At 35.0% G+C, this 23,336-nt stretch overlaps 1 protein-coding gene across 10 annotated transcripts in view; it reads right to left on the bottom strand.

Annotated features, from left to right (window-relative positions):
* The window catches only part of ADGRB3 (adhesion G protein-coupled receptor B3), a 445,880-nt gene that overhangs the window by 203,299 nt on the left and 219,245 nt on the right, over nt 1-23,336 (bottom strand). For all 10 annotated transcript variants that reach the window (XM_064707320.1, XM_064707325.1, XM_064707328.1 and 7 more), the window contains 2 exons: nt 18,211-18,279; nt 13,622-13,730 (listed from right to left, as the gene is read on the bottom strand). In XM_064707320.1, the coding sequence (XP_064563390.1) occupies nt 13,622-13,730; nt 18,211-18,279 (178 nt within the window). The remainder of the gene's footprint in view (nt 1-13,621; nt 13,731-18,210; nt 18,280-23,336) is intronic.

The raw sequence follows: 23,336 nt of genomic DNA, 5'->3' as shown, positions 1-23,336 counted from the left end.
AGAAGGGCAATGGAGCTGGTGAAGGGCCTGGAGGACACTGCTTATGAGGGGTGTTGAGGGAGCTGGGGGTGTTTAGCCTGGAGAACAGGAGGCTTGGGGGGAACCTTATCACTCTTTACAACTGCCTGACACGAGGCTGTAGCCAGGTAAGGGTCATTGTCATCTCTTAAATAACAAGTAGAAGAACAAGAGGAGAAGGCCTCAAGTTATGCCATGGGAGGTTTAGGTTAGATGTTAGGAAAAAAAAAATTGAATGAAAGGTTTCTTAAGCACTGGAACATTCCGCCCAGGGAAGTGGTGGAGTCCCCATCCCTGGAGTTATTTAAAGATGTGTAGATGTAGCACTTAGAGACATAGTTTAGTGGTGAACATAGTTATGTTATGTTAATGCTTGGACTCATTGATCTTACAGGTCTTTTCTAACATCAACCTTTCTATGGTTCTACGCACATTAAAAATAGAGCTGATGAGAAATTAGTAGGGTGACAAAAGAAATAAAATGAATAAAGTGAAACAGTTCATTTAAGTACATTAATAGGAATAAACAAGTTCTATTATTCAACAAAGGTATAAAATATTGGGAATTATACACAAGATAGGATAAGAGTGGAATGGAAGCCTTCAAATAAAATTTGCAAGTATGTTTTAAGAAGCAAATTGTTAGGCTTTTTAATAATGATACACTACATTTAGGTTATCTTTATGGAATTTTTATGTTTTGCCTTTTTTTCATTTTTAGGTCTTTCTGCAACAGATCAATTTTACATGGGTGCAAATGATTAAACTGAGAACAAAGAAACCTCACTTGATTAGTAACTTGGCTTTCCTTTCTTACATTCCTGGGAAAATCCTAGCCAACAACAACAGAATAATTTTCTCCTTTAGTCCAAACTTCAATATATTATAGAAGGGATCTGAATGAAAGAAAATTCTTCCCATTTACATACTTCTACTAAAGAAAACTATTTCAACATGAAAGATTAAGACAACAATATAAACATTAAGTCCTAATTTTCTGTGCCACCAAGATGTTCGAATTTAACAATTTCTAGCTTGTCAGACAGCCTGTAATAATTGTCTAACACAGCTGTGAGGTAATATTACTTTGTTTAAGATTTTTCAGTGGAAGGTCTAGCTATATTTCCATGAAGCACTAAATGAAAGAAAAAATTAAAAAAAAACAACCAACCAAACCCCCCCAAAAAAAGAAGAGAAAAGGTTCATGTTAAACAAATTCTTTTCATGACCAGGTATAGCTAGGAAAGACTAGAAACATTTCTAAAGCCCCTGACAGTGCAGATTAATGCTGAGTGACAGGTAAAAATTTGGATACAGCAGTTAGTGATATCAATAAAACCTGTATCTATAGGGAAAAAACCCATTGAAAATGTGCATGTAGCTCTCTAGACAGAGACTCTGGTAAACCATGTATTAAAAACCTCATGAGTAAATATGCTGTTAGAGAATTTAAAAAATAACAAAATTATGAACAGAAGAAAATATTCTAACAAATGCCAACAAGAAACAAGAATTACCAAATTCCTACATATTTACTTGCGTACTCATTTTCCCATCTTTGAAAGAAAATTCTTAAATCCATTCTTTAAGTATACCCAAAGAACCAACACAAACAATCAGCAAACTACATCTAATATCTTGTCAAATGAACTTAAAAACAGTATATACATAAACACTTCAAAATCCTCTGAGCTTTGCTATTGAATACCATTTCCAAGTAGAAGAAGCTGTCCCATTTTTGAATGTCTTACCCTGTTGACATGCAGTCTCTATGACTTAGCTTTACAAGAGTTTTGGGTATGTATAATTTTAACTTCTGAAAATTATTTCTAAGTACAACCACAAATGTAAAATAGATGATGCAGTATAAAATCACCAGCCATGTCTTCCAGCAGTGGAACTATTCATCCAAGAAACAGGTATAAGTTCAATTTGGCAATGCTAAATGGCATTCATTTTGCAGAAATTAACTTTTCTTTGTGCATTGTTGACTGTGAATGGAGACCATTATTTTTCATTGCCTAGATAGTGATGCAATTTTCAAAGCTAAATGAGCATTAAAAACATTCATTCCATGCTTCTGCAATGAACAATCTAAGATACCTAATGGCAAAACGAGACATTCCCTTTAATCTTTATGAACATATTCTATTCCCTTGAGGTTAAAATGAGCAAGGAGGGGATAAGCTTGCTATATTTTTGATAAATGTTTTTTTCACAAACAGGAGAAGTCTTGTGCGTGCAGATGCAGCAGCCTGCCTGCTTGCCAATCCCTGAAGATCCAATCATCCTGATGACTGTCCCACAGTTCCTCCCCTTTGGGCAGGTCAGTCTCTTTTCATTCCTCTGTATTATTGGAGGTAAGATTTTGGTGCCAATATAGAGGAAATATGTTCCACCAAGGGGCACAATTCATACACATATGAATGGGTTTCCAAGTACTTGCCTTTGATATCAGCTTACACTCTGGTTATGCTCCTCTACAACAGGACCCCAGACAGGATTTTCTGGAGAAGTGGCTGTACCAATATACTATTTTCCCATAGGTGTTCTTGAAATCTATCTCATTTCAAAATACTTGACTACTGAGTAACAGCAGACAGCGTGAGGCCATACGATTTTACTAGCAATGCATTACAAAAAAACAGCATATAGTTAAGCCTGCTAATAATTAAAGTAACTGGTGACCTAAGCGGAATATCTTATATGTTAGAAAAAACTCCACAAAAAATAGTCATTAAATAACACCATGAGCATTGAACCACAGATTATATGAAAAATCTTTCAAGCAATGAGATCAAATATCTTCTCTAGAAGACAATTTCTCAACCTATATGCATAGAAGATTTACAGAATAATGCTGCCTAGGGCTGATTATATGTCTTCATGATTGTAGAGAGTGTTTGTTCAAAAAAAAAAAAAAGAATAACAATCACAAGAAAAACAACATCAACCTATTTGGTGCCACTGCAGGTGATTTAACTATTTGTGCATGTATCGAGTGCCATTCAATCACTGTAGGCCACAGAGCTGTACCACATATTTTGAGTGAGGAAAAGTTCTTTCTCTGTCTCCTTCCCACTGTAATGGGGCTTAAAGCATGGAAACAAAAAAAAATGTATATTCATCTGTAGTAGAACAAGCCTCTGATTTTTTATCATAAATCTTATCAAAGATTCATTATCTCTACCTTTAGACAGAGCAACAAATGAGGTCCTAAAACTCATACCTGAAGCCAAGGGAAGGAAAAACTTACACTGCGCAATGGATGAACTCATGGGTACAGAAATCACAAGGCACAAAATATGTGTTAGAAATTTCAGGCTCTTTTGGTGATTTTTAGCCCACCCAGTACGTGGATCCTTTGGGATATTTTGAACTGATCTTACTGACACTTAGCTCTGTTGGCATTTTACAGTCTGACCTTAACAGAATAGCAGAGATATATGCAGTCTCTTAGGTCTATATACTGAAGTCCAACTCTCCATATTGAAAAAAGATATAAAAATTACATTTACAGAAAAAGAATTGTGCAGAATTACATTTGCATATGTTTACATGGCTTTGAAACTTGACCTCAATATCTGACAGTCTCACTTCCAAAATAATTATTACCATAAAAATACTTTTATCTGATATTGTTAGTCCACTGACACCCTCATGAAACTGACTCAAAAAATGAAATATTTCTCTCCAGTTCATTACCTCAATTGTTACGCTACCTTCAGGCTACACAGTTTGAAAAAGATGGATCTTTACCACTATTTGGAATTAAAATCTACAGTCATTACCAAGGAAATAATACTTTTTCAATACAGCAAGTTGATTTGTCTAATATTTAACATGGAAGTTTTTCCCCTCCTTTTTCTGTTTTATTGCTTGGTTGGTTGATTGTTTGGTTGGTTTTTTTGACTCTTCATATTTTTATTGTTGTTGCTGTTTCTATTGTGGGGAGTTAGATTTTTTTTATTTTTGGGGGGGAGGGGGGTGTTGCACTTTTATTCTTTATTTGTTTGGGGTTTTGTGGTTTTTGTTGTTTTTTCTTTCCTTGCCCTTGAAAGGCCAGGAAATGAAAAAGAGCTTTGGCAGCATGCCATATCATAAGCTTGGTATAAACCGTGTTAACTCCATATTCACAACGGAGCTTTTGGCAATAGACCTGTTTCTGACCAGTGCTAGTATCAGGCAGAGCTAATAGCTGGCTTTACTCCTATTTTAACTGAATTATAATTTTGGGGAGTTTAATTCTATTTAGTTTCCTTCTTCCATTTTCAGTAGCGAGTGAGTAAAAAAAATGATGTAGAAATCATTAAAACTGGGCCTGAACTTTGCTATTTGCAGTACTTAACCACACCATCTCTAGCTGATGTACTACCAGATGATGGCTGGACACTCTTGTGGTAACACTTTCAGGGACAAAAAACCCCAGAATGAGTCATCAGTCCGTGCAGAATTGCATCTTGTTATTGGACCGTGGTACTCCTGTTTAAGGAAGGACTGTATTGTTTGAAAATCTTGACACTACATTCACTGAACATGATTGCTGCCACTTGGCACTACCTTACTGTGAAACAAACTCTCTGGGGTGTGCATTGATTCCATTACCGCATTAATGTAAAATTACCACCACGGATGCTTAATTTCTATCCCCTTAAGCCTCATTCTACCTGGAAATTGTTGGAAGTCACCTAAAGGTCCACCTGTGTGAGGCAAATGAGTGAATAAGGTCAGGTATTTAATTTCTCAGGTCAATAGCTAAATACACCAGTTAAAAAATGGCCTGTCATACAAATTGATTTCTCTAGAAAACAACAGTTTTTAATTGCTCATTTCAAGAAACAGAATTATTCAGAAAGGAGTTTGCAGAGGCAGAAATTTAGAAATGATACAATATGAGATACATAGATACTATAAAAAAGAATTTTCACAAATGGGCTGTAGATACTACTTTCTTTTTCAGTTGGAGACATTTTTTAATGAGACAAGATCCTGTATGTTGGTGTTTTTCATAGCTTCCATTTGTTTAGAATGTTTTATTCCACTTAAATAAGGTAGATAGGGGAAACACTTTCAATTATTCTAGTTTCCATAGCACCCATTAAAAAAATACTGAATGGTTAATTTATTTAACTTTATCTTTAAGGTTACTTAATAAACTGTATACACAAAACTAAGTACTGAATTATGACTGTTGCTAAGAGTACAGCTAGGGAATCAAGTTAGGTTTTTATCCCAATTTGTGAAGACTGATAAAGATTCATATAGTAGTTTTCTTCATATTTGGAATTTTCAATCTTAAGCAACAGAGTTGCATTTTCTCAGGATCATTGAGTATGTAGATTTAGAAAAGAGTGAAAAAGTCTAGTCTTTTATGCTCTGTTCATAGCAAGTTTTCAGGGAACGTGAATCATTTAATAAGCTTATTTTATAGTGAGAAAGAAATATGAGCTCTTGAGCATTTACTTCAGGCATTAAGTCAGATGCTGCAGTGAGACCTTCAAAGTGTGCATGAAGTCTTTCCCCTTTAATCAGTGGAGAAAGCTTGAATCTTCTGAAAGCCAACATATTGATCTGATCAAGGAATTGCTGAGACTGCTGCAAAGGAAATTATATGAATATATATAGAGCACAAGTATTAAGAGTATAAAAATTTGCAATTGACCTTTCTCTGTAGTTTCCCTATTCTTTTATCTATTTTTTTCTCTTCTGGAAGCCTTTAGCTATGGATTGTTACATATGGTTTGAGCAAGTAAAGAATACAGAAACAGGAGAGTGATACCGGCAGTGTGTAAATCCTAGGACTTGAAGGATTTTTTGAGAACTGAAAAGAAAATGTGATAGGTGTTCCCTTTCACATAAGTAGAGCATCTGCCCAATCAACAGCATAGAGGTTTGGGGCAGGAAAGACGGATGGCCTACATCTGAGTGTGAAACAAAGAGGATGAGAGCCAGAAGCCAAAGTCATGAATGAAAAAAATATGTGGCAGAAGACAGAACTTAGAACTTCTCTGACCACCATGTTTTACAATCCAAGAACAAGAGTGTGACCAACTGTGCTCCACAGGACAAGGAGAAAAGCATGAATTTTGCCTGTGAAGACTGTTTTCTCACCTAGCCTATTCCCTGGATGATTCCTTGATGATGTTTACGTATTTACATATGAAGTAGGACACACTACCACTACAAGGAGTGATTCCTGCTTGCCTTCTTAAAGGAGCAACTTCACACAATTCACACAGTAGCTTAAAGGTAAAATTTTCCTTTGTGAAAACATGTGGTACTCTGGAATAATTTGATGGAAACAGGAGAGAAATCTGAAGGGCTATTTTGGGGCCACTCTACAGAATCTGAATTTTTATATGTGTGATAGGTGCACCTTTCTTTCTATTAAGAGAAAATGCTGAAATACTAGCAGCTGAACTTTTATTAACTATAAATACCCACTTTAAAATCTACACTATACTTTAACACTACACATATTTAGAACAAGAAGTAATTTAATTACAAATGAATTCTGAGTATCTGTGTATACATTTATTGAAATACTTGTTACCTTGTTAAAAATTTTGTTTATACATTTGTACAAGTAATATCATCTGTGGCTTTTTTTCTGTTTTCTTTAACATACTTGAAAAAAGACCCTTTACAAATTTTAAATAAATTTGGTCTCTTGGTATATTTTAGGCCAGCATGACATTTGTGATATATGAGTCAGAGGATCTCGAGTGCTGCATTGAAGACACACATAACTAATTCTAATACAAAAAAGATAAGCAGACTAAGGCAGACGCCATTCAGATAAGTAAACAAAGCATATAATGTGAACAAGTATCTAGAAAGTATAAACAGGATTTACAAATTACAAGATGTAAAAGTCTTAGACTGGGATAAAGTGAATGAACCACAATAACAGACAGCAATCCAGCTTGCTTATTTTCTAGCATTCCCAAAGCTCTGCATATGTACCATTGGTCATGTCTTATAGCTAGACTAAGTACATTTTCTGAAAGGTCCTTTTGGTCACATTTCTAAGTGTCTAGCAAGGACTGGAAAATTTTAAGATACACTCCATATGCCTGCAGGATTCTTTTGTGTTTTCCTAAAATTTCATGGACATGAACAAGAAATGGGAGATTGAAGGTATAACAATAAGGTGTGCAAAGAAAGGAGACAATGGGCACTTTCAAAACATCTTTTGCCATATGGCATCCTAGACTGTCTGTGAAGGCAGAAATCAGTCTGTTTCCTGCCAACGTTTATAAAACTTATGTAAGCAGCTCAGTTTCAAGTTTAAAATGAAATGTTAATTACTATACTAAATCAGATTACTCATCGGAGTAGCAGTGTCACAGCAGCCATTTTTAAGTTGAGAGATAACAGGTTGTTAAAAGTTGATTTATGCATGGAAATATGGTTTACACCTCTTCATTTTTTCATATAATATTATAGCTAGCTGCATCTACCATGTAGAAACACATCTACTTGCTCCTATTTTGTACCTTGTAGGACTTTGACTTCATGCTTATGCAGAATTAAATGTGGTACAATAGAGTTAGGAATCTTCATTTTTTCCTGTGAGCAAGATTAAATAGAGATGTCAGCCTAGTTTCGCTTTGTATTCACTTTTCAGTTGTGTACATGCAGTCCCTTTTGACAATCTGTTCTCAAATATCTGTTGTAATCAGTCCAACTCTCAATCTGATTTTTAATTATTATACTTTATTTATTTTTTATTATTTTATTTGGGTTTTTTGATCATTCAGCTCTGAACCTCTCTGTGTTCACAGGTTTTGTTGACTCACAAAAAACCACTTTTCTTTGCTGTAGATGACCTGAATCATTGAAACATGAGCTAGTCACCAGGCTGCCTTTACAGCCAGTGGCAGAACTTCCACAAGGCAATCCATGCCTTCATTTTAGATATCTGAGATGATATGAATTGCTTTCCCTTGATTTTAAAGGAAGCTTAGAATGACTTTGGCAATTTTTGTGATGCTTAAAGTAAGTAAAATGAATCCAAGACATATAATTTCAATTTAAAAGAGCGTTGCAAGCGATAGCTACTGAAAACTGAAAAAAAATTTCTGTATTTTCTTTAGACTGCTAGTTTTGCACACTAATGCTGTTATTTTCTCTGAATGGCTTGATCTACTCCCTCTTAAATGCTCTGTCAAAACCGAATTTTATATGGCAGTGTATATCCTCTCCTTTTCATTTTGCTATACGTCCTGGAAATCTTCAATCTTTCCCATCTTTGAGTATTCTAAGTAACTGTGTGATATCTGCACATTTTATAAAAATACTGATCATTGAAACATCCATATTCATAAAATGAACATTAACAGAAAGTGGCTTTTCACATGCTGAAAATTCTCATTTGTTTTTCCTTTCAGTTCTAAATAACACCCATGACAACATATTGCTCTTCAAGATTATTTGGGTTTTCATTAATATCATCTTAGAGCTGTAAGCTTGATTTTTTGACAACAGAATGTTCTTTAACTAATTTTTTTAAGCTGCTGCCCTTAAGGAAATCTATTTGACAACACCGGGAAAATTTCCCTTACAAAAGAAATCCTTACAAAAGAATCTGAATCTGCCATAGAAATACATATTCCCTAATATTGCTCTCTATTTCCAGTTCCACATTCCACCTCTATCTTTAAAGACAGCTATGCCTGTGGCACTCCAATCTTCCAGTTAGAAATTTCCTTTTTAAGTCAAAGGTTGAATAGTTCTTAATAGCAGTTCACCCACCTTTTATTACATATCTTCAAAACTCTTAATTGTTCACCTTGATGAGAACTCAAATCAGCCAAAGCACTGAGATGATCTGCTCAGTCTTTAGTGTTCAGAGAAAAATTCAAAAGGCTATTAAAAGCCAAGGTTAATTCTTTAATCTAAAATCAGGAATTTATCTTTAAAACAAGGAATTTATCTTAAAATATCTTATTTTAAAGATAATTTTATCTTTAAAATTTATTTTAAACTGAAGCTATTGCTTAAAGAGAATGTGACTGTTTAAGCTTTTGTCACACTGCATGTTTTATACTTGCAGGTGGGTCTGTGCTTTCAGTGAATTCAGGGACACTGAGGGATAGTGCAAGCTTCTGTTTGTTCACGCTATCATTTTTGTGTGCCTGCTCAGCTGGTCTGGAGGAGGAGGAGGTGGAGGAAGAAGAAGAAAAAGAGCAGGATGAGGAAGAAGGCTTCTACCTCCCATCAGAGGCTTTTATTTCACCTAATCATTTCTTAAAGAAGTGCAGATAATACAGAGTGCAAGGATATACCATATACAAAACATACACCATCTGTCCCCACCATGCACAAACAAAGTAAATGGTTGCTTTTACATTTGTTATGTTTTTCGTAGTGTATTCACTATCCTTGAGAGGAAAGCTAATAGGAGATGGGCCTTGCTTTAATGGAAATGCATTTGAATTGACTGAGCTTCCCCAGTAAAGTACAGATATTGGATTATCTGGATTTGAAACCAGTCTTTGATGTTTTGTTCTGAAGAAATGAAAAATTTGTATTAAAAGCCATCAGAATGAAAAGTTTAACAGGGGCATGGCAACTTTTGGTGTTAGCTATTTTCAAATGTATTATAATGTGGCTTGTGATAGCCTAGTGTATAGTTAATGTACCTTTCATCACTTCCCATTTGTCATCAATTGAGAATGTGCAATGGAAATTCATTGCAGCATGGCTGTTTAGTAACTTTTTAAGCCACAACTACTTCTTTCTGTGTCTTGAAAGAAAGAGAAAATAAAATCCCCTCTGTGGAAGATCTCAGGGGATTAGCATATCTGTGAAACACAATTAGGTGCTCAAATTTTACATCAACTACTATTCAATTAGAAATGTCATTCAATTAGCAATGAACTTATAAACTGAAATTAGTAGAAGGAAACCAAGAACTCACTGTGTTACTGTGAAATTTGCAACTAAACTGGATTTTTTTTTTCTCTGACAAGAAGCAGCAGTTCATATGTAGCTCATATTTAGTTCATATTTAGGGTAATTTTTCTGAACTTTAAAGTGATTTGGAAATGAAAACACAGCAAAAAGCATTTAAAGCATATGAAGATGCTGAGGGAATATTTTATGGTAAATAACTATTGATTCAACGGGACCCCTGTGAGCCTCACATCTGTGCCTGGAAATCTCATAGAAACTATTCTAAGGCAAATGGAAGACAGGGAGGTGATTAAAGACAGCAACACAGCTTCACCTTGGGCAAGTCTGTCTAACCAACTTAGTGGTCTTCTGTGATGGAGTGACTGCATCAGTGGACCAGGCAAGAGCTACGGATGCCCTCTGGACTTCTGTAAAACCTTTGACATGGTCCCAACAACACCCTTCTCCCTAAATTGTAGAGGTAAGGATTTGACGGGGGGATTCTTTGATAGATTAGAATTTGGTTGGTCACATCCAGAGGGTAGCAGTTCATGGCTCAGTATCCTGATGGACACTCGACAAGTGGTGTCCCTCAGGAGTTTGTGCTGTGACAAGTACTGTTTAACATCTTCATCAATGACAAAGGTATCAAATGTGTCCCCAGCAAGTCTGTAGAAGGCACCGAGCTGAGTGGTGTGGTTGACACACCTGAATAATGGGATCTGGAAAAGGTCAAGAACTGGGCCCATGGGAACCTCAAGAGGTTCAACTAGTCCAAATGCAAGGTGCTGCACCTGGCTTGCTGCTACCCAACCCCTGGCATCAGCACAGGCTGATTGAGGCCAGCCCTGAGGAGAAGGACTTGGGAATACTGGGGGATCAAAAGCTAGACCTGAGGGCTTGAAGCCCAGAAAGCCAGTTGTATCCTGAACTGCATCAAAAGCAGGGTGAGGGAGGTGATGCTGCTCCTCGACTCTGGTGAGACCCCACCTGCAGTGCTGCAGCCAGCTCTGGGGTTCCCAGCACAGGAAGGACATGAATCTGTTTGAGTGGGTCCAGAGGAAGGTCAGAAAAATGATCAGGGGGCTGGAGCACTGTTGCTATGAGGGCAGGTTAAGAGTGTTGGGGTTCTTCTGCCTGGAGAAGAGAGGGCTTCAGGTAAATCTTATTGCAGCCTTTCACTATCTAAAAGGGGCCTGTAAGAAAGATGAAAAAACGTTTTAGAGGGCTGTTGAAATAGGACAAGGAGTGATGGTTTTGATCAAACAGGATAACTTTAGACTAGATATAAGGAAAAGATTTTTTACAATAAGGGTGGGTGAACACTGAAACAGGTTTTCCAGAGAGGTAGTAGAAGATACCCCATCCGTGGAAACATTCACAGTTACATGTCATAGGGCTCTGAGCAACCAGTGAGTTGAAAATGTATCTTCTAACCCAAACTGTTCTATGATTTTATTCTATGAACTATTGGATTTTTCTATTTAAAGATGAATACAGTTAAAATTTGGGTCTCATTTATGCACAATATCTGCTGCCTGAATTAAATGTGTTTGTCAACTTAAAAGAATTGTTATAGATAAGACTTCACATATTTATAAACTCTTGTTGGTATAGAATAATTATTGCTGACCAGTCCAAAACTGCATAGTTTATTCTTTTCAGTTGGGATCAACATAAATATTTCCTAAAACCCACACATACGCAGTCAGACAGTTATGCCAATGCCCTGAGGACAACTACACTAAAACTGAATTATTCCAGATACATTCCTTTCTTGTTAGTGAAAATAAGAAATTATTCCTTACTGATAACAGCCTTCTGTCTCCATCTCAGCATGTCACCTGAGCTCAAGTATTCTGATCAATGATCTGCACCGCAAATCATTTTTTGATGGCTGAACGAGCATGGGGTGGATGAACTCATGCCAATACATCAAGGCACAGAGCTAGGAAGTCAGATTAAACCTATAAATTCATTTCCAGTTTTCACCACTCATTTCTCAGTTTTTTTCTATTCCTTTGATGGTTTTATAGTTAAGAACAGACCTCCTAAGTGCCTAAAAATACCTTATATGTGGGAAGAGGAAGATAATCAAAAGAAAGACTGTAAAGATTCTGCAGTTATCTAAACCAGCCAGTGCACAGCAAAGTTTCTGATCCAATTGGAATGTTATTGCTGTTTCCCATGTGAAGCCATGAATATGTAGAGACATAGATTATTTGAATGCACCTTCTTAATCTGAATGCATTTGCCTGTTTGATACTTTTTTCACATTTTTCAGAGGACAAACAGATTAGAATGTACTACAATGTGCCAAGCAGCACGGACTGTGTGCTTTAAATAAGTTCAACTTTTTATTTTGTCAGAAAATTTTCATAGAACAAACATTTCAGAAAAAATACTTTCCTTTATAAATTTGTGGAGGGTCTAGCACAATGAAGGACTGACAACTGGAAGAAGCTTTAGGTGGTATTAAAGTGCAAACAGTAGTACCACAAAAATAATAAATCACTGGTTAAAACCCTACTGCAATGTTTTAAACATTTTAAGGCTGACAGAGTTCTTTTTGGGGAGTTCTTTGAAATGTCTCCAGTACAAGGTTGTGCCTTGTAGTAGTGTCACTCTGTAATAAGAACTGGACAACAATAATAAATATTTATTATTGTAGAGCAGCAAGTAAATATTCAATAGGGACAATCCAACATTTTCCCTGCTTTATTCCACCAACTAATTTCAAAATGACCATATTTTCTTACTCATTCTAATGACTTGCTGAAAAGCTGGCACATATGTGCAGTAAGATGCTAACTTAAAATCGGAAAAAACATATTAACACCAGAAGTTTTGCTATCAGACAATACATATTTTGGATTTATTCTTGACATACAACTTGCTAATACTTTCCTGGCACTATAAAAATGCAGCTACAGCAAGTTAATTGAACAAAAAAGCTACTAAAAAAAGACAAAATTATTAAAGAATAGCTTTTCAAACAAATTTTTAAGTTTAATTTTTGAAAAAACTGCTTTCATTCCAGCTCATTTATAAGTACTAATAAATGCAATTGAGTTGCCAGGTATTTTTATATTTGATGTTTGTTATTATATGACTATTACCTGGCAACTCTTCAGTGGCAAAAAACAAAGTTTGAAAAATAAATCTAAATAAAATTTTGAAACTCTTACACATACAAAAACTAACATAACAAATTCTATACTTTAATTATTTTGGCAACTAATGTATATTTTAAAAAATTATTGTTTGTCTATATTGATTATTATCACACCATAACATGTGCAAAGACTTTTTTTTGGGAAAATGGAATATTAAAAGACAATGTCAACAAAATAAACACTTCTCACGCTATAAACTATATGAATTTTAACTCAATTAGCACAATTTCCTAATATAGCATTTGAAACACTACATGTCCTGGAAACACTCTAAAATCTACCTGCAGTTCATAATATTCTGGTGAGTATTTTCTTAATTTTGATTCTAAAACTTTGCATTAGATTTTGAGATGTAATTATGAAGAAATACAACATGTAAGCCATTCTGCATGTGCTAAACCAGAGAGGGGATAAACAAGCAACACATAATCTGGAATGTGATAGAAGCAGTAACCCTATAGTACATACTTGGAACTTCTGATTTTCAACAGGTCATAAATTTGATAGAAGAAATTTCTATTTCTTACCTACATTTCCAGTCATTAGGTATGAATTCTGAAAGTCCATCATTCCCATTCCAACAATGTGTATAAAATCTTCAATCACCTGCATTAACTCCACTGAACCTGGATAGATCTAACAAAGGAAGGTCAGACATGACATTTACTATAATACAAAATGCCCTCAGCTGCAAATTCAAATAAAATCTAAATGCCATCAAAAGCAAATTGAGAAGTAACAGTTGCACAGATATAACAGTCTGTTTATATCATCATATAAACAGACACTACTTCCCATAAAGTTACGTGAAATCAACTGTGCACTGGAACTGTGGAAAATGTTTCTGCTAAGTCACTGCACTTCTCAAAAACTTAGCGGCCATTACTTTCATTAATGGTTAAAGCATTTCATATTACAGAACAACTCTAATTAAAATATTCTTTCTTCCTCTGAAGATATCTTCAGTAACTTCAGAACTACTGATACAAACGGTAATGCAAATCTTACTGTAGCCTGGACAGTATGACAACCTTTGTTGCATTAGACAACATGTAAGAAAGTTAAATTTTTACTAGTACTATTATTTTCATTGCTGATATGGAGTAGTAGAATCATAGAATATTGGAGGTTAGAAGGGGCCAGTGGAAATCATCTGGCTCAAGCCTTTGTGGAAAGCAAGATCAGCTCTAGCAAGTTGCCCAGGAACTCACACAGCTGGATTCTGAATGTCTCCCAGGAAGATGACCCCCATGCTTATCTGCACAACATGTTTTAGCATTCAATCACTCCCACTCCCACCTTTTCTTATACATGAATGGCATTTTCTGTATTTTAATTTTTGTGCCTCGTTTTTTATTCTGTCAACGGACACCATTGAGACTTGGCTCAGTCTTCTTTACTCTTTTCACTTTCAGGAACTTTTTATATTGTCATGTTTTCAAACAAGAGAGTATCAGCTATTTCAGCCTATCCTTGCATATCTAATGTTTTACTCCCCTAAACAACTTCATGGTATTTTTCTGGGCTCATGCCATTACTTTGTGTCTTGTACTGAGGAGCCCAGAACTGGACAGAGTAAACTAAAATAAATTGCAGTAGCCTTGGCATTGCTAATGTAGCCTCTCAATTTGGCTTTTAAAATTATAAAACCACATTTTCAAAAAGTAAAATTTATTTGCAAAGCTGAAAGCTTTAAAAAATTTTAAAAATAATTTTTAAAGCTTTTAAAATGTTTAATAATTTTTAAAGCTTAAAACATTTTAAAATATTAAACATTTTCTTTAATATTTAACAATAATACAATAACAATTCATCAACAAAACAGCATTAGAGATATAACAGTTATTAATAGGACTAAAAGTTCTGTTCATATCACACACATAAAAAAAAATTGGTTTTTATTGCCTGTTATGAACAAGACAATTTTCAGTAGTAGAGTGTCTTGCAATAGAAAAAATAACGGATGACCTGTTCATGGTGGTTTTTTCTTCATATCAGTGAAATGTTCAAATTTCACTTTATAAGCAATATTCAACCCATTCTTTCCACTACTGGGACTGCAGACTCTAAAAAAGCCCTAATGAGACTATAAATTCCAGCATGCTGCTCTCCATCTTCATCTTGCTCTATCTATCTAGATCCACAGTTGTTAGGTTCAGAATAGTGAACTTTTTGCTTTGTTTCCTGTATGGATCTGTTAATAAAAGGTAGGGCAGTAATACTGTTTTGAAAAAGAATTTGTTGTGATAATTATGATCCTAACAGGTTGCAAATGCTGCTTCAGGTGATAGAGACTTAATGTCCATCTTCTTAAGGATGAATTACTGAAGTCGTAAGTGTGGGTTTTGCATCCATCTCATTCAAAGCACACATACTCACAGATTATGTACTAAGGAAAAATGTCAGATTTTTTAAACCCCTGCTCTTGCATATAAAATTGTATAATAATTAACTGTTGAGCACTCAGTTGAGCAGGTATTCTGGGTTTTTCTGAAGTACTGAAGTACTGGTTAATCAATAGGATGCTGGCAGATCTTGATGAAGAATATGCAGAACAGCTCCCATGTTTTGAAGCTCCAGTATAGACTTACACATTGTGGATTGAAATGGCTTCCTGTGAGCAGTGCTTTACATCAGCTCTTAAAAAAAGGCAAATATTAAAGTGAGTGCTGCTTATCGGTATGGTATATAACCTGTAATTAATGGTTATTAACTGTTGGCATTTCAGCTAGAAAAACAGATGTGCTGAGGCATTGCAGCTGTATACTTGATTGAAAGTCAGCAATTTTCTGACAGTGAGTAAGATTTTCTTTCCAGCACAGAATCTAGAAAGCAGGCTAAGAGATCTATGCTAACAGTAGCTGTGGAGTTTAAGAAAACTGTGCAAGCTGGCAAAAAGGTTGGTCAGACTACACCTAGGTTTGCAATGTTTTATTACAGAAAATTAAGCTGAGTGGCTGAATCAGAAAGAGAATCACCTTTATTCACTAGTGCCTGCTCACTCCTCCAAGCTGTTATGAAGAGCTACTTGCTTCCAAGGTTACTTTGAGCCTGCTTATGTAACTGCACAAGAGCAGTAATAAGACTAGGGGTATTGGGGGATTCATATCTCAGTGGCCTAAAATTTAGTGAAGCCTCTAGCTTTGCAACCAGGAACCTATGGCCCCAATACTCCTGGATTCAGCTCATCTTGGTTCATTTGGGTTTCTGCTGTATCTAGATGTGTGAGACAATGATTTACCAGGCAGAGAGAAGGAGGAAAAGTAGAAACAACATGTTCCCTCTCTGTTTTTCAACATTGCTGCTTCTTCAAGCAGCAGTGAAAAGAGGGAACTGGAGATTTACTGTTGCCTCTTTGTCTCCACATTCTCAGAATTTCCTCTTATGTGCTGTCATCCCCAAATCTCCAGCGTCAGATGGCTGATATGGCATGGGTAAGCAGGCAAGATGGAGGTAGAAGACAAGGTCAATACCATAGGAGTGGTATCATGTCTGCTTATTAGTAGGGCTCAAATTGCTTAATATTGGTCTCCTTATCTTGGTGTTGTTTATGGAAACTGCCCACATGTATGTGATTTTGCTGCTTCCATCCATCACTGCTAAAGAAAATTACACACTTTTTCTATTTTTGTATCTGGCTCTTCTACAGAGGAACAGAAAAACAGGAAAAGAAAAAATATGATTCCCAGCTGAATTGTACTGGGTCAGCTGCAGTGTCATGTGCCTACTGCAAGGTTTGAATTAGTAGTGAAAAATCTTGATCTTCCCTTTCTCAGTGATATCATAAATGTGAACTTACAGAACTGAGGGTAAATAGCTTCAGTGATCTTTAAGTACCTTGTGATTTATTAGGAATGACACAAAAAGTGAACAAAGTTCAAGTATCTATAGAACACAGTCACAATGACTACACAAGAGTAGAGCACAGATCTATGTAAGCTATTTTCATGCCTTTGACAGTAGCAAAAAGCTGATATCTAAGGAAGAGTATAAGGGGTCAGGAATATAGTGATACTAGCTTGGAAAGTCTTGCCCAGCTTTTTTTGCCGAAAGACTGCCTTATGCCTTATGGTTTTTCTTCAATAAATTTGCCTATTGACCTTTTTAACTTGTGTCCTTTCAGTTGTAAGAAGTCCTGCAAGATAGCCTTCTACAGAATAAGTATGTCCTGTATTCATTCTGCATCTGCCACTATTTTGACGTCCTTTAGTTATTTAACAAGAAGCACGAATGAGTAGATTAAGTATTCCTGCAGCACATTATACAAACCACTCCTGCTTTTAAAAGCTCCTATTGCAAATAAGTGCACTTGACTCTTCCATTCTGAAGTATCTTGTTTTGTTTAATCCTTCTCCATAAAAAAATGTTTCCCTGCCTTTGAGCATCCCCACAAATTTGTCTCTTTACATAACTATGTTCATCCCCATTGCCAGTGTTATTTGTACTTGAATAAACCTGACAGTATTATAGTCATGTTCAAGAACACAAATCTTAACATTGTCCAGTAACTTCTTGGTATAAGAAGTTCCCATGCAGGAAATATAGGAAATTCTTGTATGCAAGGAAAAAAAAAAGGGGGGGGGGGTATTTGAATTTTAGCTCTTTTATCATTCATTCATGATTTTTGCTAGACTTTGCTATTTTAAAAAAATTTCTAGACCAGAAACTTTTCAGTCCTGAGGATGACAACTTTTCTTCTAAATACAACCTTATATGACAGGTCACCTGTTTGCATTTCTGTAAGTTGTTGAGACATGTTGCATGAGGTCTCTGGGTGGGGTCTGATGTGTTGTGTTTGACAAAAGCAGCATTGCAGCTAGCCCTCAGTAGCATTTTTCAGCTTTTGTATGTACTTCATTACAATGTCCAAAGCAAAGACATAGTGAATAATCCTATGGAATGTTAATAAAAATCTATTTTTATCAAGAGAAGCAGCTTATATTCTAAATATAATTTCAACATACAAAATTAGCTGGTGGGTCCTGAATTGCTCCTTTTTGAAAAGGACCAATTTTTCTCCCAAATATTCTATCACTTAGGATTTTCTTTCAACTACAGCAGGGTGCATCTTTAACCTGATTTCTGAAAACATATATTAAATTTTATCAAATCTTACCTGTTGCGCATCTTCCCACTTCTCTTTGTTTTCTTCATCTAATAGATTACTTATGATTTGAAAGAAGTTCTGAAAAACCAAGTAAATGAATGACTAAGTAAAATGATTTGAAAGATATGAACGACCACATCCTTAATCTAACATTAAGAAGGCTTTCCTTTCCCTATTACAGACAGAGTTCTGCAGCCTATTTTCTGTCAGTAGAAGAGATGATGTAGCAAAATAATACATTTGATAAGAGGGCACATATTTTTTGGTAAACTTTTAATTCTTGTGTATATAATCAGGTTCCATAGTACCACTTCTTATGAAACAAGAACCATTTTAAACTTGCTAAACTTTTAAATGTGATGGTATTCTCTTCACAAATTGCTCTCATTCCAGAAACTAGACAACCATAGTTTTGCAAAAAACCAAAGTACATTTAAGAAAGCACCAGTCTCCAGTCTTTAGTTTCTATTCAAAATGAGAAAATTATCCTTAATAACCATATATAGGGCATTCAATGACATTTCATTGGTCGATACAGTTTCAAATCAGACACTTCTTACTTCTATATGTCACACTTGTCTCTATCCTTTTAGAAATTTCAACTTAAAAGGAATAAGCAGTTTCTGTTTCTTTGACCTTAAGCTGTTAACTCCTTTTTCTGATTCTCCTATTCATTTAAGTATAAAGGGAAAAATGCAGAACAGTTAGATACAAATTATATATTTAAAAAAAATCACTTTTCTCCAAATGTTTGTGGAGAAATCTCCTTTCTAATTTTGTCTGCTCTCTCTAGCAATTTGTATTCCCAACTTCTTCATCCCTAAAAGCTAAAAATTTGTGCATTCTGTTCTCATCTCTGTATCACATTTTGTGCAGAATGTCAATTTTGTCTACAGCCTGCCAATTATAATTTTTCTGTTCCTTCATAAAAGATACATGTAGTTTCCAGTAACCTTAGCTGAAGAGTGCAATTAAGTTCCCCACAATTTCAAAAAACTTTAACTTGAATACCGACAATGTGACCTTGCTGGAACTCAGATCACAGGTCACTACCTCACACTTACTTTTTAGGCATTTTGGGGAATAAACAGGACCTAAATAAGGTTTAAGTAAGAAGCAACTTTAACTCAGTATTAATGAAAGTACAAAGGATTCAACTGCACAATGACTAAAACCAGAAAGGAAAAACTTCCAACATTAGTCTGTGGTGGGTATGCTTGAAAAAACATTTCAAACCAGAGATATCACCAACATTTTAGGTGTCTCACAACTATATAAGTAAAACATTTTAGAATGCAAAATTGAAGAAAACTTGTGAAAACTATTTTTTATAATAACATTTTACAAGTCTAACCTGGTCCCACTACTAAGCACCTGACAAACAAAAGGATCTATCTTTGCCTAATCATTAGGAAGTTAACCATGCTAACTATAAAATTCACATGGATAAAAATTTCTTGAACTTGACCAAATTTACTCTAGAGGTGACTGAAATTTTGCTGAATTTGGATAAAATAATCCTGTTCATTAATGACACTACAACTCTTCTCTCACTGAGGTCACTAGCAAAATATCCAAAAGTTTCAGTAACACACAAACTTCATGAAAATAAACAAAATGGCTCAGCAAGCTCCTATGAAAATTTAAGTGAGCATTTGGACAAGATGGGGATTAATGATAGGACACAAAAGAAAAATGTTATCATTATTTGATCCAATTTACAGCAATAGTAAAGAATTTCCAGTCAAGTTAAGAATAAGAAGAATAGATACAGCTACATACTGCTTATATACCTAGAATACATTTAATCCCATTCAGACATTCCATAACAAAATAAAGCACAATGCAAGGAGTTCCATTTGGTATTTGTGACAAAGGAATTGCCTGTTTAACCAGGTTGGCAAATCACAATTCTGTAAATGCAACTTCAGCTATGAAAAATGTACATCTTCACTGGTCCTCCAAGTAAAGTAAATTATATTGGTCAAGGCATGCCAGTTTCATGGCACTACCATCACACTTACTGTAGGGCATTGTAATTTTGTGAAGACTTCTACTAGGTAGAGTCGGCCTTATGAAAGATTTTGCCTGAAGGAAAACACTTTTCCAAACATGGTAGTTCTCAACTCTTCCAGTGTAATGCTGTAGAAATGCAGTGGATGGAAATTTTAACTTTAACTTATTAGGGCATTGGTAGCAGTATAGCAGCAGCTGCATGGAACTCAGTGTGGGACAATTTATCATACTAGAGAGTTGTTCTGAAGGAAGTTTTGCGTTACACTGCAGACACTGATTCCCCTGCAATCTACGCCTTAATTGCAAAAGTATCCATTTCTGTCTAATGAGTGCATGAAGAGAACTCAGAAGTTTAAAATGTTTCTTGCAGATATATTACATGGCTTTTCTAATAATATTTTATATTAGTTAACTTCTATATTTATTTTAGTTACAGAAAGCATTAAAATTACCAACAATTGACAGAAATATATGTGGAAAAGTTTATAAATAATGCTACACAAACAAAAACAAAAGATGAGCAGTAAATTGCCTAATATATATTTTTGCACTTGCCAAAAAAGTATAAATTAGGTGTATGAAATTAGTAATACAAATATATTTCTTCTTGGGACCTTTTTTCTCTATTTCTAATCTTGGTTGGTGCCATATTTATGGTAGCACTGGAGGGTGAGATGTGTGCAGGTTTTTCAGTCCAAGTGATTTTTCAAAGCAATGCCAGTGCTTTGTGAATTAAACGGAGATGAGCAAATGGCTTTGCTGCTTCAATAATGAATAGATATGAGATGCATTTAAAAAATGTGACAGGGGAAGAAGGGTTAAAAAGTCTTTGTCTTACTTTGACTACTCTCTTGTTTATTGCATTAATCATGAAAGAAACAGCGTTGTCCTTTAGTAAAATGATTGACAGGTGTGAAGGCTAAATTTTAGAAGCATTATGGATGTGATTTGAGGGAATTACTGCAGTAAACACTGGACCTCCCTGTAGAATCAAGCTTCTTTCTTTCATACGCAGGCTTGCATAATACTGAACTGGTCACTATAGAAAATGTTGGGACAGCCAGAACCAAATTTTGAAGTCCTTTATTTTTGCCCTTTTATTTTTGATGATCATGCCAGTTACAGCTGGGAATGGACAACAACATTTTCCTAATTTAATTTCCTTCCTTTCAATTTTTTCTACTGTAATACAATGGATGTAGTTCTCTGTTCCAGTCCAAATTCTTTGACCCTCTCTGCAGGAATAAAGCTGTCAGAAATCCTTTTATACAGTTAGAGAAGAATTCCTCCCTAGGAGGAATTAATGGATAGCCTTAAGTCACCTCCACTTTTGGACTTCAGCATAGTGAATGTGTGTGTGGGAGGGAGAAGGTGGAGGGAAAAAGGATTGGACAATCCTGTTAAACCCTGGCTCACAGCAATAGTCCCTATGGCTAATATAAAAGGGATTAGACTGCTCTAACTTCTTTGGAGAGAAACCTTTTTTCCTGTTGGTTGCTGCATCAGGGGATTGTAGAACTTGCTTTGCCATTCTGTCCTGAAATGCAGTTACTTTCCTGCCATCCTGTCCTTAGAAGGAAGTTCAAGCACTTTTAGACCAGTTCTGGATAATATTTCAAAACATTGCTTTCATTTTGCTTATTTAAAATTTGTATTTTCTTCCTGCTAGAATCATTCTCACCTAAGTGCAGTGACCATCTCATATCCTCAGTGTACCTGCAGAGGGTATTTTAAAGAATTCCTATATTACATGAATCACCTTGCTTATAGAAGAATTGAATGACTTGTCTTGCAATAATTTCTGCTACTGCACTGATATTCTCAGTCACTGATGCAAGACACCTTCTTGTTCAACTGCGTCATAAATGGTTATTTTTGTTCCTGACATTGTATGTTCAAGTATGCATAGATATTGTTGCAAAAAACAGTTAAAAGATGCAAAATAAAAGGAGTCATGTAATAAATAACTTGGCACTAAATATGCATACCTTAAAAACTTTATTTTGCTCTTGGAAATGTCTGCCTAAACAAGAGGCATTTTCAATGCAGCACATCAGGCAGCAGCACCTTCATTTTTGAGAAGTAGCTGGAAATTTTCAAATTTTATGTCACTTTTCTGTTCATTCATTTTGTTATGGAGTCTCTGAATTACAAATCTTGCACTATTCATGAATATTAATACTGAATATAAAACAGATATTGTAGTCATTTGAAGAACCATCTAGATGGATGGAGTGTATAAGAAACAAATATATTCAGACATATATAATTTTTCTTTTTCAGTCATAATTCAAGTGTTGTTTTTGCATGGATCTTAAAAAAAGCCTGTTGTCCGTAATTCATCATAACCTACTTTTCCAACATCACACAAAGTGATAAATTATGGCTTTTAGGGATTTTAAACCTCACTCATGCATTTCTGATAATTTCTTAAAATCCAAAATACATCAAATAAGAAATTCTACTCTTTATCTAGTTAAAATATAGAATGGAATTAGAACATCACACAGAGCTTCTACATAAAGAAGACTTTTCATGCAATTTTAATTTTTACCTTTTTGTAACTCACTTTGATGATGAGCTAGGAAGTATGAAAGTATGTCCTAATGAAAATAAAAAATAAATACAATACTCCAGAGTATGGTAGAATATGACATATGTTTACATATGGAAAAATCCATGTTTCTCACAAATTTATAGAAATTTTAAACTTTTGTTACCGAACCAGGATTTCACTATATATCATCGGAAGTCAGTAACAGGAACCTTTCTTAATACATCCCCTGGGCCAAACACAAGTTTTAGTCTGATTTCACTTACTTTCCTGAATACTGTCCACTGTTTTTTTCTTTTTTTTTAATTTTACCTTAGCTTGATGTTCGTTCTTTTTCTTTTCTTTTTTGATACTTTCATTTTTTCGGACTTGGAGTTTGAGTGTCTTTTTAAACTGGGATTAAAGAACTCTTTGTATTTAGGCATGCAAATACTGAAATACAGTTATTTTTCTTTGGTTTAAGAAAACCTTCAGAATATGGCTTACCAATTGTTATATTTTTAATTTCCTAATTTCTACATTATTTATTAAAATTCTTTAAAAATATTTAATAACATTGTCAAGT

This window comes from Zonotrichia leucophrys, chromosome 3 (genome assembly GCF_028769735.1).
Source record: "Zonotrichia leucophrys gambelii isolate GWCS_2022_RI chromosome 3, RI_Zleu_2.0, whole genome shotgun sequence".
Lineage (NCBI taxonomy): Eukaryota > Metazoa > Chordata > Aves > Passeriformes > Passerellidae > Zonotrichia > Zonotrichia leucophrys.
The sequence above is the reverse complement of the archived record's forward strand: the minus strand, read 5'-3'. Positions and strand labels throughout refer to the sequence as shown.